At 41.5% G+C, this 17,455-nt stretch overlaps 1 protein-coding gene across 1 annotated transcript in view; it reads right to left on the bottom strand.

The window, feature by feature from the left end:
• Positions 1-17,455, bottom strand: part of Lonp2 (lon peptidase 2, peroxisomal) — a 122,651-nt gene that overhangs the window by 66,489 nt on the left and 38,707 nt on the right. Inside the window, exons 6-8 of the mRNA XM_059264503.1 lie at positions 16,647-16,741; positions 12,090-12,348; positions 2,989-3,130 (exon numbers count right to left, since the gene is read on the bottom strand). Of these exons, the coding sequence (XP_059120486.1) occupies positions 2,989-3,130; positions 12,090-12,348; positions 16,647-16,741 (496 nt within the window). The remainder of the gene's footprint in view (positions 1-2,988; positions 3,131-12,089; positions 12,349-16,646; positions 16,742-17,455) is intronic.

The raw sequence follows: 17,455 nt of genomic DNA, 5'->3' as shown, positions 1-17,455 counted from the left end.
TGTTTTGAAAAAAAACAAAAAGAACCTCCTCCCCCCAAAAAAGATAAAGCTGAAGAATTTCTCATAGAAAGTAGAACAAAAAATAAAGGGAGTGAATAGCAGGAAAGAAAAGACATGATAATTAAAGACCCAACGTCTCTGGGGCTGGAGAGACAGCTCGGTGGTTAAGCGCACTGGCTGCACTTGCAGAGGATCCAGATTCCCTTCCCAGCACCCGCATGGCAGCTCACAGCCATCTGTAACAAGGTACAGGCATCCAATGCCCTCTTGTGGGTACCAGGCACAAACATGGTATATGAACATATGTGCCACCAAAACTCATACACATGAAATAGGAATAAAAATTTGAGCTCTAACAAATGGATGGAAAAGTTATCAATAAAAAAATTAAAGAAAATCTTCCAAAATGAAGGACAAGAAAAATTCAAGGATTCTTTAAAGAATCAGCAAAAATGTTTGGGAAGAGACCCACAACAGGCAGGTTATTATATAGTATATATAATGTATATAAGGTTATTATATATGTGTGATAACGCATATATATGATATACATTATAAAACTGAACAACACTGAAATAAAGAGAAGATTCAGAGTTTTTGTAGACAGCAAAAGCCTTGTGCACACAGATAAGCACTGGAGAAGCCAGGAAAATTAAACTCACACTCCTTCTTTAAAGGAAAGAGATGCTTAGCCTCCTCCTGGAATGCTGGGAATAGATGTAGTTTACAACCTGGTGATTCTTTGCTGTCTGATGGCCCAGCCTCTACTTGTATCCCCCAGAATTAATGTTTTACTCATCCCAGACCCTCTTTCCCTAGAAACTTGAGCATTACTTCTAGACCATAAAACTCATCCTTGTGAGAGATGTAACTTGTACTCTACAAGCGCTTAAGTGACTTCTATGTTATTTTATGGCCAGGCCAAATCCCCACTGCCACAAGGATTAAGTTTACCTCAGTCATTCTTCCTAGACCTGTGGTTCTCAACCTGGGGGTTGAATTGCCTAAGACTATGTAAAACACAGGTATTTACATTACAATTCATAACAGTAGCAAAATTATAGTTTTGAAGTAGCATCAAAATAATGTTATGGTTGGGGGTGCCCACAACTGAGGAACTGTATTAAAAGGTTGCAGCATTAGGAAGGTTGAGAACCACTTGCCTTGAGCATTGTTCCTGAGTCAACAAGAACCCTTCTTACAGAAGAAGCCATATGCTCTTTGTAAAGATCAATGTAAACATGTCTTAGGCCTTTTACTCACCAGGCTGAATTAACTGCCATCCAAAGACGTTTCCCCAAAAGTGTGCTATGCTTAAATATGGCAAGAGCAAACGAGCTGAGGCCAGACTTGAAGTCTTGACCCAGCGCTGGTTCTCTACATCGGGCTGATGAGTTTCACTCTTACCTCAGCCTGACTGTTTGCCCTGCTGGCTGCGCTTCCACAAGTCTTCCGACAGTAAAGTAGGATAGAACAGAGTGACTTCAGGCTTACCAACGGCAACACTAGAGCCCAGAAGTCACTGGGACAAAGGAAAACCATTTAAAGAAATTATTCCCAACCAGAATTCCATGCGTGGTCAAATTATCAAGCAAGTCTGAGGAAAACATGAAGATGCTTTAAAATTTACATTTAAAAATACCACCCAGATGAGCTTTCTCCAGAGTGAGGTAAACCGAAACACGGCCTAGGGAGGCAGGAAATTCAACATGGTGGGAGTGAAGGACGACACGGGGGAGCTTCATGTACCACAGGGAGCAAACAGTTGGTTTCGACTGGAAGACTAACAATGGTAAAACTTAGACACCTGAAGTGCCCGACTGTCCCGAGAGTGCCCGACTGTCCCGAGAGCGGAGCACGAACTGCTAAAGTCAACACAGATTCTCGGAGCAGCATAAGCAAACGAACAGAAGAACAAAGAGGAAAGGTGGTGGGTTAACTGCATGGTCAGCGGGAAAAGCACCACATGATCTATAAACTGAACAGCCAGTCAGGAGCTAACCAAAGAGAACAATCTATAAAGGAAGAAGTGGGATCAAAAGAATAAAGGCGGACTCTCAATTTGCTATAGCAGTCTACACAGAGGAATGAGCTGCTCTGCAGGTTTGAACCCCTTCTCTTGCCCCTCCCTGTCCTCTACTTCTGTCTTCAGGATCTTGCTATACAGCCTAGCCTAACAGTGAATTCAATCTTTTTACATTAGTCTCCTGAGTAGCTAGAATTACAGGCATGTACCACTGTATCTGGCTAAGTTAAGCGATTTAGAAAATGGAGCAAATTAACAAAGCCTTTTAGAGGCTAAAGTAGAGGAGTAGGATGGGACCCAGGGAAAGGGGACTTCATACCTTCTTCCTGCAATAAACTCACTACTTAAGTCTGTGAACAACAAGCATGCTGTAGGAATAATCCTTCTGTATGCTGTGAATATGTATTACTCTCTTTGGTTAATAATAAATCTGTTTGGCCTATAGCAAGGCAGGATAAAGTTATGCGGGGCAATCAAACTGAGGACTTGGATGAAGAAGGGCAGAATGGAGGGAGACGAGAGTGAGTCACCCAAGAAGCAGATGCTAGGGGACCAGTAAAGCCACAGCCACATGGCAATACATAGATGAATAGAAATGGGTTAATTTAAATGTAAAAGCTAGTTAACACTAAGCCTGTGCTATCAGTCAAGCATTCTGTAATTAATATAAGCTTTTGTGTGTCTATTTGGGATCGAGTGGTCGGGACAAAAAAAACTCCACCTCTGCTTACCCAAGCATGTATAAATTTTGTTTTACTTCATAAAACTTAAAAAGGAAGACATCACAAAAAGGAAGGAATCTTTGATTTTTATGTAGATGTTAACCAGCTTCAGACTTTGGTCTGTGCTCCACCATTTTTCTTATAAGCAACTACACACCAAGATATATGTGACTTGGGTATGGCCTATGCTCATTCATTCATACTCAAGTATGATTTCATAGGGAATTTTCTAGACCTTACCTCAAGCAGAGCTGCTGCGGGATCACCCTGTAGGCTTTTACCCAGCTTGTCAACTTCATCCAACAGGAACACCGGATTGTTAACTCCCACAGTCTTCAAGCCATTGATGATTCGACCAGGCATGCTGCCCACATAGGTGCGCCTGGAGAGAGAGAGAGAGAGAGAGCAGCAAGGTCAAGGCAATGATGAGGCAAAGGGCAACACCACTGAGGAGGGAGACCTTGGGACTGGGACGTCCTCAGTTCTCACCAGCACAGGAAGAAAGCTCTACGTACACAAAAGCACTACCATAATTATGATGTGTCAAAAAGATGTTCGATTCAATTCAAATTTTCTGCTTGATTCTAATCACGAGTTGCCCATGACATTGGAAGAACTTTAAGTCACATAGTTCTGCTTGAGGGAGAGAGATGGAGAGAGAGATCCAAATCTCTAGTTTTTAAACACAATAATCTGAGGTAAACAGTACTTCTATCAAGACTCCATTACTCTGGCCTATTCCTGCCCCATATGCACTAAATGGCATAACTCAGTTCAGTCCAGTATTACTGAGGGAAAATGTCAAAGGCTGCGTGTCACGTGTGAATCAGAATCATTACATAACTACAGCAGATGTAAACATGTTTACACAACAAAAAGAGGCCTCTGCCCAGAGGGGGCAAGCTTTCTGCAGCACTCTATTGATTTTACTACAGCCTTGGTGCCTCCACCAGGCAGAGCAGATTTTGCCTCTGAAAGGGCTTCAAGGGCTTCAGTCTGCCTGGAAGAAAACGCTCAGCACTAAGTGGAGCAGCAGCAGTTACATCATGACCCACACAACCACAAAGCCCATTTACAGAGCAAGCCTCAGCTCTGCCACATGACTGCACAAAGTAGGGCAGAACAAACAGAGTGACCTTTGAAAAAAACAAGAAAGCCCGAAAAACTGTCATGGGAACGGCTTTTTTTCCAGGGGAGGTGAACAGTACTGAAGTTAGCTACAATAATGCTCTTTTACAATAAGAAATTAGCACATTTAAGGTTTCAGAATGGAGCTCTGGGGATGTAGAGCACTTGACTAGCAATGCACAAGGCCCTGGGTTTGATCCTTAGCACTACCTAAGCCAAGGAGGAGGATCTGAAGTTCAAGTTCATCCTTGGCTCTATAGCAAGTGAGGTTGGCCTGAGATACACGAGACCTTGTCTTAAAAATAATAATAATCTTTGTAAGAGCTAGCAGTAATGGATGACTCCAAGGGAACAGTGTCTTCCAGATACAACTGAATTGAAGCACGTATGAACTCACAGAGACTGGCAGCATCCACAGGACTTGAACAAGCTCAAGCCAGCTCAGAGGGGGAAGTGGGCATGGGCTACCACACGTACGTAACTAAGAAGCTACCTGCAATTGATACCCACTGGCAAAGGGAGAGTCAGTTTTCTCTAATAGAGTCTCCCTCAGTACAGTGACCACACCTCAGGGCAGGCTCCATGCCCAGGAGTAGTTAGCCAACACAAAATAAACTCAATAGTATTTTGGAGACCTTTGGTCTCATCATGCTCTGTTTGGGCATTTTTGTCTCAGTCTTATTGGTCTTTTGCTTGTTTATGCTGATTTTCATGTTTGTGGTTTGATGGGGGGGGTTGTTTGTTTGTTCCCTTTTTTGTTTTGTTTTTGCCTTTGTTTTGAGAGGGAGAGAGAGAGAGAGCATTAAGTAGGGTGGGTACAGAGGTAAGGAGGATTTGGGAGGAATTAAAGTAGGGGAAAAACACAATTAAAAAATACATTGTGTGGGAAAAAATTTAACAAAAAGTTTAAATAGTAATAATAAATAATAATAAATTTGATAATGGAATACAAAAAGGAGAACATGAGAAAGCACTAAACTTTTTCAAATTCTTTCTCTAGTGAATACAGACTTGCCCCTACTCTGTTTAAATGTAGTAGAAAAGAAAATAATTAAAATTTCAAATTCTCTTGCTTTTCTGGTTTTGATAAGGTTTTAAAAACAGGTACTTACAATTCTATACCTAGAGACAGGGGAGAAAATGACATCCTAGGATCCTTTCTAGAGCAAACCAACAGGTTCTTGTTATGGCCCACTTTCCCCCAAAGCCCGCAGAAAAGATCCAAACCCCTCTGTCTAGAATTAAGGGTCATCACAGTCTACCTGCTAGCAACTTCCCCAACAGCGCCAGCCTTCTCTTGCTTCATTCATAAACAAGATCCACAAAACCTGTAGGAGGTTTCTTTACAGTTCTTAACATCATGTTCTCTGCTATGGTAATAGACATGGTTTGAGTGTCCTTCAAGGACCCCATGTGGTAAAGCTTTGGTCCCCAGGTGGCAGTATCAGGAGTTAGTGAAACTTTTTAAGTAGGGTCTACTGGGAGGGGATGATATTTCTAACAAAGGGATTATGATATTTCTAATAAACTATGATTGATTCTTAGAAGAGGGCTATTAGAAAGGAGTACACTGTCTTCAAACTTGTGCCAGGCTTCCCGAAATCAGTGTAACCACTTGCTCCAGTATTAGCTCCTAGGATGTGACGCAGCCAAAGAAAGCCCTTGAAAGAGGCTGTCCAATGCTGTTTGGATTTTCAACTTTAAAAACTGTGAGCTAAATACATGTCTTTCTTTGACTGGTTGCTTGCCTCGGGTATTTCATTATAAAAATGAAATTTTTTTTATATCCAGTGTATCCAATTTACTATGTACCCTAGGGTAGCCTTGAATTTGGGCTAGTTCTTTTGCCTTATCCTCCTGAGTTACAGGCATGGGCTGCCACCATGCTGAATTTCCAAGAGTTCTCAGAGACCTCTCCTGAACACGTCTCCCACAGTAATCTTCAATAATGCCATGCCTACAGCGCTGACCGGCTCCACAACTCATCTGATTCTTACTTATGACCTAGTTCAGTCTGGATGCTGTAACCTCTGAGCACCGAGCAGGCTGCTGACAGAGCACAGCTAATTCACAGAAGTTACATTCTGCTCCCTCAGATACTCCAAACCACCACTGGTACTTTGGGCAAATTATTTGACCTAAGATTCAGTTTCCTCACCTATAAAACAGGAACAACATTGCCAACACTAATCTCATGAAAACTTGGGAAGAAGCCATCAGACTTTGATCAGGAACCACGACTTAAAGTAGAAATCAGGACAACTGAATTTGAGCCTGACTTTAATTTCTGCTTTGTGAAAACAACTCCAAAAATGCCTTTTGAATAGCACCAGGCACACACAGTATTGTTACTGTTCCTCAGTTGAAAGTGACATCTCCAAACTTTGGGCCACTAGTCTAAAATGAAGCCAAGAAGATAACCATCACTATCAGATCGAACATGCAGGGATCCAGTCACCACTGTTAGGGTGACAAGTCTGAATGACACTACAAAGCTCATACGCCACTGCAAATGTCTATGTGAGTTCACAACAAAGTAGAGAATCCCCACATTACACAACACCCAAATCTACCAAGTTTACTGACACTCTGAGTCTGAGGCTCGAGCTTCACTGGGGAGTATATTCCTTTCCATGAGCAGAGAAAAGCACTGATTTACCATGAGCTGGTTAGATAAATGATTATGTAGTGGAAAGAGTAAATACTACTTCTAGTTATTAGAGGAGAAAATTTCTAACTTTTTAAAACTACCATAGAAATGTAGCAATCAAGTGTCTATATATGCTCAATTTGTTTGCACATGTTTTTCTATTCAGGACCGACTTTTGTTACATAAAACGTTATGGCAGGACAAGTCATTCACCGACTGAAGATGCAGAATATACTTTATTCTAAGAAGCCTGGGGAATATGGACTTGGCTAGTGAGAATTCAGACACACACAAAATAAAGATCATCTCTCTCAAACCCGCCAAACAGTAGTCATTTCTCAATAAATCAAACATATGAAAGTGTCCTCCGGAGAAACCACAGAGGCAGGAAGTAAGTGAAAGCTGCGAAGGCTAGCCTTGTCTCCCTCTATGTCCCCAGCACGGTGTTAAGTGTGCATGGAACATCACTCCCTGTACATCCCCAGCACGGTGTGTAAGTGTGCATGGAACATCACTCCCTGCACATCCCCAGCACGGTGTGTAAGTGTGCATGGAACATCACTCCCTGCACATCCCCAGCACGGTGTGTAAGTGTGCATGGAACATCACTCCCTGTACATCCCCAGCACGGTGTGTAAGTGTGCATGGAACATCACTCCCTGCACATCCCCAGCACGGTGTGTAAGTGTGCATGGAACATCACTCCCTGTACATCCCCAGCACGGTGTGTAAGTGTGCATGGAACATCACTCCCTGCACATCCCCAGCACGGTGTGTAAGTGTGCATGGAACATCACTCCCTGTACATCCCCATGGTGTGTAAGTGTGCATGGAACATCACTCCCTGTATATCCCCACAATGTGTAAGTGTGTACAGAACATAACTCCCTGCACATCCCCACAGTGTGTAAGTGTGCATGGAACATCACTCCCTGTATATCCCCAGCATGGTGTGTAAGTGTGCATGGAACATCACTCCCTGTACATGCCCACAATGTGTAAGTGTGTACAGAACATCACTCCCACAAACAAATCAGCCTCAGAGCACAACTACCAAGAACTGAAGCAAACATGTTCATTTAAAAACCTGAATTCTGGCTGGAGACAAACCTCAATGGCAAAGTGCTTGCCTAGCATGTGGAAGACCCTGCATCCAACCCCATCACCATAATAAATAAGATAATAAGTACAGGGATTCTGTGGAAACATAGCATAGTACCCCACTACAAATTTTGTGTTTATGTATTAGCTAAAAATCAAATTTGAAGAATGCTTGGCCCACTCTCTCCTCTTTATTCATTCCAAATAGTGTTGCCTGCATTTAGATTGGGGCTTTTCACCTGAGTTAACCCAACTGAAAACCAACTTGCACACATACCCAGAGGTTTGTCTCCTAGATGATCTAGATCTTGTCAAGTTGACAGTCAGTATTAAACATGGGGGCGGGGGGAGAGATAAAGTAAACCTCTTGTGGGAGAGCTATATGCAGAGGCAGGTGGTGAGGAGGATATGAGTGCACCAGAGTATGTCTAATGTACTTCAATAAAAAAAATATTAAGAACTTACTGATATGGCTATTTTTACTTCACAGAAGAATAGATGGTTTATTTACAACTTCTATTTCAGTTACAGATGAAAATTTATCAACATTAGAAGTTACAAGATTTTCTTTTCATCTTGTTTTAAAACTGAGTCATCTTGCAATGACAGACCTTTATTACCTGTACATGTAGGAAGCAAAGTTACTTCAAAGACTCAATGATATCAACAGTGATTTGAGTTATAATGCAGGGATAAGTTTTTTTCCATCTAAGAACAACAAATAAGAAACAGACTTATGGCTGTGAGTTGGCTGGGTTGTTCAAGTGCTTGCTGAGCAAACAAGAGGACCAGAGTTCATGTCCCGAGACCTCATGCAAATGCCAGGTAGCACGGCAGGTTGTCTGTGAGTTCACGGCCTGAGTCCCCGTGCAAATGCCAGGTAGCATTGCAGGTTGTCTGTAACCCCAGCCTCAGAAGGTAGAGACAGACCACTGAAGCAAGCTAGCTAACAAAACTAGCTGAACTGGCAAACTCTGCTCCAGGTCTGACTGAGAGATCCTGCCTCAAAGAACAAGGTGGAAGGGCAACCGAAAAAGATTCCTGACAAGAACCTGGGGTCTCTACATGCACATGCACTTATACACATGTGCCCATACATATGAGAACACACATACACACACACAACACAACACACACACACACACACACACACACACACACACACACACACACACACAAAGACAAAAAAGTCCAGATCTATGCAAACACAATTTCATAAACTTCATCCTTTAGGAAGTTTTTATACTACATTCCTGATAACTCATTTATTTAAACACAAGAACTCATCAGCAGTAATGGGCATTTTGTGGCTTATAGACAGAAAACTATGCAGAGATAAAACTGCATGAGTGAATTAATGGCTATGGTTTACTTCATTCTTCCTTTAAGCCACTAGAAATAATATGAAGAAAACAACAGGCTCCTTTGTAGTGGGTAGCTGTTCCAGCTCTGACCTTGAAACACTGCCCCTAGTGTGGCAGCAAGTAAGTGCCACCCCTGCCTATGACCTGCCCCTGGGGTGTGGCCAAGAGGAGACCCCTTAAGACCCGAGATGCATACGTGTTTGCTCTCTTAGCTCCTCATGGTCCTGGAGGCTGGATTTGCGGACCAAGTCAGAGTTCCCCAGAGAACTATGCTGGACTGTACCTCATCTCTCCTGGATCCTGTAATCGACCCTTTATTGGTTGTAAGTTACCCCTGAAATAAACCTCTTTTAATTACCAGATAAACTACATGGAATTGCCTCATTAATTATAGCAATACTCCTTTCATCAGATCATTATTTTAAGACATAAATGTAAGTCAAGTCTTTCTTTTTCTCCCCTATCTCCCTCTTACCTCATCATTTTTCAACTACTAAAAATACAGTCTTTGGTTGTTTTTAAAAATTGATCCCTGACTTACTAGCACCTTTCTTTTCTCTAAACAGGTAATACTAGCAAACGGTTAGAGTCTCATGCATGGGAAAACAGTGATGAAGTGAGGGGACAACCCAAAGCAACTGTGTTTCCTCTTCTCAGACTGTAGAGTAATGGCGCCCACTTGGAGGCTAAGGAAGAACAACTTCCCATCAATGCTGATAGAGTGTATGTGACCAATACTCAAAGCCCAAACCTGGGTGCTTCCTAAAGGCTTCCACTGTCACATGGATTACATGTTCTCAGGGGACACCCAGAGCTGTGTTCTACCCTGGACTATTCCTTCTGCCCGCTTCCAGTCACATCCAGTTCATAACTGGGCTGTGGACTCACACTCTGTCCTCACATTCTCCATTCCTGAGCAAGCACACCCCACTGTCCATGAGCCTCCGACAGGTTTTAAGAGAAAAGCTGTCACTGGGTTTTAGTGCTTTACATTTGTCCCCAGCAGCACAAGGAAAGATTGCTGTGTTGTTCAATAAACTACAGAAGATACATGCCTAGAATGTAGTTAAAGTCAGACTGAATTCATAACCAAACCTAAATATCTTTTGGAGGGAGGGGACAGCAATCACATTCTCTATCTGTACCATCCATTTCTAAGTGAACTGATAGCTACAATTTTAGGCAATGGAAACCATAAATTTTAATTTTCAGTAGATTTAGCTTTCAATACAATCATACAATACACAAAGTATATTCGCTTGAAAATTATTGACAAATTTTATTTGAGAGCAAAAATTCAGAACTGAGATGTGTTTAAATTCAACAATGTTGTTAAGAAATGATGACACCCTGCATGTCTGCAATACCAGCATTTGGGAAGTTGAGGTAGAAGGCTCTTCAGGTTAAGGCCAGCCTTGACTACATAGTAAGTCCAAGGCCACTCTGATTTATATGAGACCCTCATCTCAAAACATACAAAATAATTAGTGGCAAGACTCATGATAGTATATATTCATTACTAGGCAAGAGACATTTTTTCATAATTCTGCAATATAAATAATAATACCGAGCATAGGACAAATGGTTTGGATGCAATTTAAAAATCAGATTAAAGTTTATAGGAAGTCATATTGAAGCTTATAAACTTATACTCGTCCTCCTGAGAATTTACATTTAAAATAATAACAAAGCTAGAGTTTTAAGTAAAAATTCAGAACAGAGATGTGTTTAAATTCAGCAAAGTCTGTAAAAAGTGATGAGACCTTGCATGCCCGTGTGCTAGGCACTGAGCATTACAGAATTACCAGCACCAATGGAGGAAGAAACAAAGACAAACTCCTTATCAACCATGTACATGCAACAAAAACTCCCTAACAATGTCTAAACCCCATCGGACATAGTACTGTGCTGCACTAAGAAAGGAAATAATCCAAAATGAGAGAGTACAAATCAAGTCACTGGGATGGGGCAAGCCTGGTGAGTTTTGTAGTCAAAATCGGATTTCAGCCTCCAAATTCTCAGCTGTTGGTCCACAGTGAGGGTGCCATTTCATTATGAGAGTGAACTACAGCCCCTAGTGGCACCAGGGAGAACAAGACTGCAGGCAACGAAAGAATCCTTTGAAATTGTCAGAAAAATGACCCAAATCAATTCTCTGGCCTGATGTGTACTTTCAGTCCTTATTAGAACCTTTCAGGCTTTTCCTTTTATGCATAATCTTATTTATGAACAAATAAAAGAGAATACTTTTCTTAAACAGGCCCAGGTTGGTCTTAAACTTGGTATACAGCTATGGCTGGCCTTGATCTTCGAGCCTTTCTGCTTCCACCTCCCAAGATTACAGGCATGGGCCACTCAGAAAACAATCATTTCTCAGAGAAAAGTCTCCATCATTACCTAAGGTCAGTGATCCCTGTGAAAAAGGTGTTAAAAAATGCGTCATATTCTTTCACCAGCAGTTCAGGATTTCCATGTTTCACATTTTCTTCATGCCAGGCTCTACCACTGAGGTACACTGCAGCCCCCCTCCCTTCTCTTACACACATATTCTGGGTGTGTTCTCACAGTTTGCAAGTGCCATGGAGCCCTCTGACCACAGAATACAGATCTGGGCTTCCCTAAAGCTCTTCCAATCAGGTCAGCAGGGAGAACCACAGAGCCAAATAATGGAAAGGAAAGATAAATCTGATTATAATAATGTAGGTTAATCAAATATAACACTCTTTTAGTCTATTTTTTTTTTAACAGAAAGTGGGTCCAGTGTGTAGGGTAATCAGTGATGGATATGCGAACTTTTTTCCTTAGTGAAGCCTGGTTTTCATAAAAGAAAGACTGAAGCCAGAGCAAATTTGCTCTCAAAGATTACTCACCTCCTCATATCTACCCATAGCACTATAATTATTCTTCTAAAGGCTAAAAAGTTACTGTCATTACTTAGGTAATGCTCTGAGGCCAAAGTAAACGTAAAGGCGGCTAAATGTCCAATCACATTCAAGTAAGACTGTAAAAAGCTGAGGCATACACTAGTTAGCCCACTGTACAAATGCCAGTTAAATCATGAAGCAGAATCAGAGCTGAGGCTGAGGGAAGTGTTTTACCTGTGTCCTCGAATGTCAGACTGGTCACACACGCCCCCAAGTGCAATCCTGTGGAACTCTCGACCCAGAGTCTTGGCCACTGATCTCCCCACACTTGTCTTGCCTACTCCAGGAGGGCCAACAAAACAGAGGATCGGGCCCTTCAGGTTGTTTTTCAGCTGTCTGACAGCCAAGTATTCCAGAACCCTCCTCTTCAGTTTTTCCATAGCATAATGGTCATTGTCCAGAAGAATCCGGGCTGCCCGAATGTCCAGGCGGTCTGCCAAACAATCCAATAGAAGTCATTGTAGCACTTGGAACTTTTAAGTGAAAGAACTCTTTTCAAGCTTTGCAAGAGCTTAAATATTATTCAGAAAGAAAATGATAAAAAACAGACTGGATCCCTCTAAGTCTTCAAATAGATTATGCTAGCTAGGTTTTTTTAGGTTTTTTTTGTTTGTTTGTTTGTTTGTTTTGTCAACTTGGCACAACCTGGAGTCATCTAAGAGGAGAGAACCTCAATTGAGAAAATGCTTCCATAAGACTGAACTATAGACATGCCTGTGTTGCATTTTCTTGAATGATGACTGATGTGGGTCAATCCATTGTGGGTAGTGCCACTCCTCAGCTGGTGGTCCTGAGTACTATAAGGAAGCAGAATAAGCAAGCCATGAGGAGCAAGCCAGTAAGCAGCACTTCTCCATGGCCTCTGCATCAGCTCCTTCCTCCAGCCTCCTACCCGAATAACCTGGATAATAGACTACCGGCTGTAAAATGAAATAAGCCTTTTCCTCTCCAAGTAACTTTTAGTCATGGTGTTTATCACAGCAATAGAAAACAAGGCAGAGTCCTCCATTGTGTCTGGTTATTCTATTTAAGATTTAGTGTCTCCAGAGATGCTCAAAAAAAGAGACCCCTGCCCAAATCACATAATTTGCAATGATTTTCCATAGATACATTATTTCTTTGGGGGATATGGTTTCTATATAATGTATTGTGCTGGCATTTTTCCTTGGGGGGAGGAGGGGTGGTGGGCAGAAGGATGGCTCAGGGGATAGAAGCATTTGCTGCACAGCCTGACAACCCAGAACCCACATAAAGGTGAAAGCAGAGAACCAACTCCACACAGTTGTCCACTGACATGATCCCCTCCACGTAATAACAAAAACTTTAAAACTTAAAGAGTATTTTTTCATTTCAGCAGTAATATCATATATGCCCTCCCCCAATTTAGAAACTAATAAAAAAGAAGAAAGCAGGTACCTCTAATCTGTTCTCCTAACAGTCTGGTGTGTTGTCTCAGGTGGTGTGAGTGTGAGCTTACACACATATTTTTCAAAATGAGATTTTAGGAGGGCTTCTGTAAAATGCTTTCCTTTTCTTCCCCATTTAATGTTAGGCAACTTTCAATAGCATATGTACATTTCAGCAACACTTTGTGGCTACTTTGTAGTGTATTATTTAATCATCCATATTCATTTAACCATTCCTATACTGAACTGGGCTCAAAAACACATTAAAAGACTCAAATGCATAACCATGTAGGATGTTTTACTGAGACTACACAGGTAATTTAACACACAAATCAATAAATGTACTACATTACATTAGCAGAAAAGTCATATGATCATCTCAATAAATGCAGAAAAGCATTTGACAAAATTCACTTTCTTTTTATGATAAGAATTCAGCAAACTTTGGGGCAGAAGCTGACAACTAAGGAGGAGGCTAGAACTGACGCAGGGTAAGGCACCCAAAGGCAGGCAGCCCACAATACATGGGCCAAGCTATAGGAGCAGGGAGGAGGCTGGAACTGACCCAGGTTAAGGCACCCAGAGGTACTAAGAGAGGAAGTATAATTTTTTTTCTTGGGGTTGTGGCCACTGGTATGTTGTCAATGCTTCAGTGGACAGCCCTACACTCATGTGCACAGGGGCAACACTAAGCAAGTTCAGTGGGTTATACAATAATCAAAAAGTATAGCTTGGGTATAAAAACATTCACAACACTGGGACAGAACAGAGCCCAGTAATAAACCCATCCATATATGGCCAACTCATTTCAGTAAGGCTGTCAAGATGTGTACTGGGGAAGGATAGTCTCTTCAAACAGATGCTGTAGTGAGAACTGGTTAGAGCATGCAGATGAATAACAATTCCTCGAGTTGTTTTTTGCAATGATAATTTTGAAAGTGACATCAACAGCAAGTCATGAAATGCAAAATCAAGAGCTGGGCATGGTGTGCATGCTTGTAATCCTACTATTGGACAGGGGGAAGGCAGGAGGATCCTCCCCAGCTATATAATGAGTTCCAGGCCAACCTGGCCTACATAAGACCCTGTCTCAAATAAGCAACAAAACAAACTATAACAAGTGATACTGAGAATGTGGAGGAATGTGAGCCCTCACACACTGCTACAGGAATGTGAAATGGTATGTCCAGAATTAAAACAGTACAGACATTTCTTTTCTTTTGGGGGGTGGTTATTTCAGCTTACACTTTCATATCCCATCTACCACTCAAGGCAGTCAGTGCAGGAACTCACAGGAACTAATGCAGAGGCCATGGGGGAGTGCTGCCTGATGGCTTGCTCCCCACAGCTTGCTCAGCCCGCTTTCTTACACACCCAGAACCACCAGCCCAGGGGTGGCACCACTCACAATGGGCTGGGCCCTCCAACATCAATCACTAATTAAGAAAATGCCTCACAGGCCTGCCAGTCTTATGAAAGCATTTTTTCAACTGTGGTTACTAATTCTAAAATAACTCTAGCTTTCGTCAAGTTGGAAAAACAAAAACAAAAACCAGGACAGCCTGAAAATAATAAACACCTAAGAAATTAAAAAAAAAAAATAGTTTGGGGGATTTTTTTTTTTTGTTTCTTTTTTAATCAGGGTCTCATGCAGCATAGACTTGCCTTGAACCCGCCACAGGGACCTTGAGCTATTATGTTTTGGCTGCTGCTTCTCAGATGCTGTGATTACAGGTGTGTATGCCACACCTGGTACCAGAAGACACTTCTAACCCTTTCCTTTCCTCTCACTTCCGGAATCCTGGACACGTTTTCAGTAACTGCTGTGGTCTTGGATGATACAGAGGCTTCTTAACAATTAAAAAATAAACCTATGAGCCAGGGAGTGGTGGCACACTCCTTTAATCCCACCAGTTGGGAGGCAGAGGCAGGTGGATCTTTGTGAGTTCGAGGCCAGCCTGGTCTACAGAGTGAGTTTTATGACAGTCAGAGCTACACATAGAAAAACACTGTCTCAAGAAATTAAAAACAAACAAATAAACAAAACAAATAAACAAACAAACAGATAGATAGATAGATAGATAAATAAGTAAACCTACCATGTGACTAAGCAGCCCCACTTCTAGGTATATGCATAAATGATTGAAATCAGGACCTTAGAGAATGTCTACATGCTGACATAAAATGCAACATGATATTATTTACAATACCCAAGAAATGAAAGCTGTTCAAATGCCCACTAAGATGAACAGATAAAGAAAATGTGGTATACCATGTAACTATTATATTTAACCTTAAAAAAAGGAAATCTCATTACTTTCAACAGAGTTCATTACACTAAAAGAAATGAGCCACAAACAGACACATAATGTATGGTTTCATTTAAAACGTGGAATTTAAAACTCTTAGAAGCAGAGTATGACGGCTGTCAGGATCTCGAGGAAGAGGGTGTGGGAGGGTGATAGAAAAAGAGTCTCAATTTTCAGTTAGACAAGTGTAAGTTCTGGAGCTCTACTACACAGTACAGTGCCTAAACCTAACAACACTGTATGTACTCTTCAAATTTGCTAGAAGGTAGAGCCAGGCAGATCTCTGTAAGTTTGAGGCCAGCCTGGTCTACACAGTGAATTCTAGGACAACCAGAGCTGCACAGTGAGACACTGTCTCCAAATCAAACCAAACCAAACTAAACCAAAATTTGTTAAGAGGGCTGGAAAAATGGCTCTGCAGTTAAAGGCACTGGTCACATTACCAGATGACCCAGGCTCAATGCCCAGCACCCACACAGCTTTTCACAACTGTCTATAATTCTAGTTTCAGGGGACTGACAAACCTCTTCTAGTCTCCTTGGCATTGCATGCATGTGATACACAGACATACACATAAAATGTTGCAAAGAGCAGTTGTCACATGTTTTTATCACCTCTCCCTCTCCGACTCTGCTTCTCTATCACATACATGCCAACTAGAAGAGCACAATGAATGGGAGTTGACTTTGGGAAGTGATAGGTATACTTATAGAGTAGGTGATGGCGATAATTTCATGAATGGTATTTTGAATTTCATCTTAACATGTGTGCAACTTTTCTATGTCACAACATCTCAATAAAGTGGTTTCAAAATGACAAAGTAAAAATCTGTTGCTGTTTGATTTCTGAGATAGAGTTTCCCAGTGTAGCCCAGGCTGGCCTTGAGTCTAGAACCCTGAGTGTAGGAATACAGGCAGGTACCATCACGTCCTGCTGTGCTGTGTAAAACGAAAATCGGCAGCATCAGCTTTCTGAGTGAGCCTGAGACTGACAGACAGGTGTCGGTGTGAGCTCACCAGTTGTGCTTTTGTTCCACGGCAGCTCCACCATAAGTTCCAAATAATTTCTGGTCAGAGCGTATTCAGGCATTGACTGAGGCATTTTTTTGAGTCTGTGGGGAGAAAATATATAGCCAACAGGTTCAAGAACACAATAATTCCACAAAAACAGAAAAACCAAGCACGTTTCCTTATCATGTATAACTGAAAACCCCGAACAAAGGCTTTAAAGAGCTAGTCGACACGTTTATATATAATATATATATTATATATAAAAATCAAAATATATGTATCAGAAAATGGATGCTCTATTAAACTCCAAGGTTATCCTGAATGTGCAATGCACTGCATGTGTGTACAGACTAAATACCCATACAAGTAAAAATTTAATAAAATATATCCTATTTTGTTGTAGCGGTTTTCCTATAATTTGCCTATATAAGGAAAAACTGACAGTCCCCATCCCCTGGAGTTAATTAACTAATTCACTGCAGTACTGGGGACAGAACCTGGAGCCTTGTACGTGATAGGCAAGCATGCTACTGCTGAGCTACAGCCCCAACTCTCCTCTGGCTTTATAATCCAATGAGAAATGAAATAACAGAGCTGGGATACACCAGCTCAGCAGCAGAGCACGTGCTTACTGTCTACAAGGTCCTGGGTTAAACCCTTAGAACCACAAAACAAACAGACTCCTGACATGTGAACAACATTGTAACTAAACAAAGAAAATTGGCCAATTCTTTTAGACACTGAAAATGCAGCTACAATAGTTGTGACAGCAGAATACAAGCAGAACAGATAAACCACCTCTTAGTCTTTGAAGA

The sequence above is a fragment of the Peromyscus eremicus genome, chromosome 5 (assembly GCF_949786415.1).
Source record: "Peromyscus eremicus chromosome 5, PerEre_H2_v1, whole genome shotgun sequence".
In the NCBI taxonomy this organism is placed as follows: domain Eukaryota; kingdom Metazoa; phylum Chordata; class Mammalia; order Rodentia; family Cricetidae; genus Peromyscus; species Peromyscus eremicus.
The sequence above is the reverse complement of the archived record's forward strand: the minus strand, read 5'-3'. Positions and strand labels throughout refer to the sequence as shown.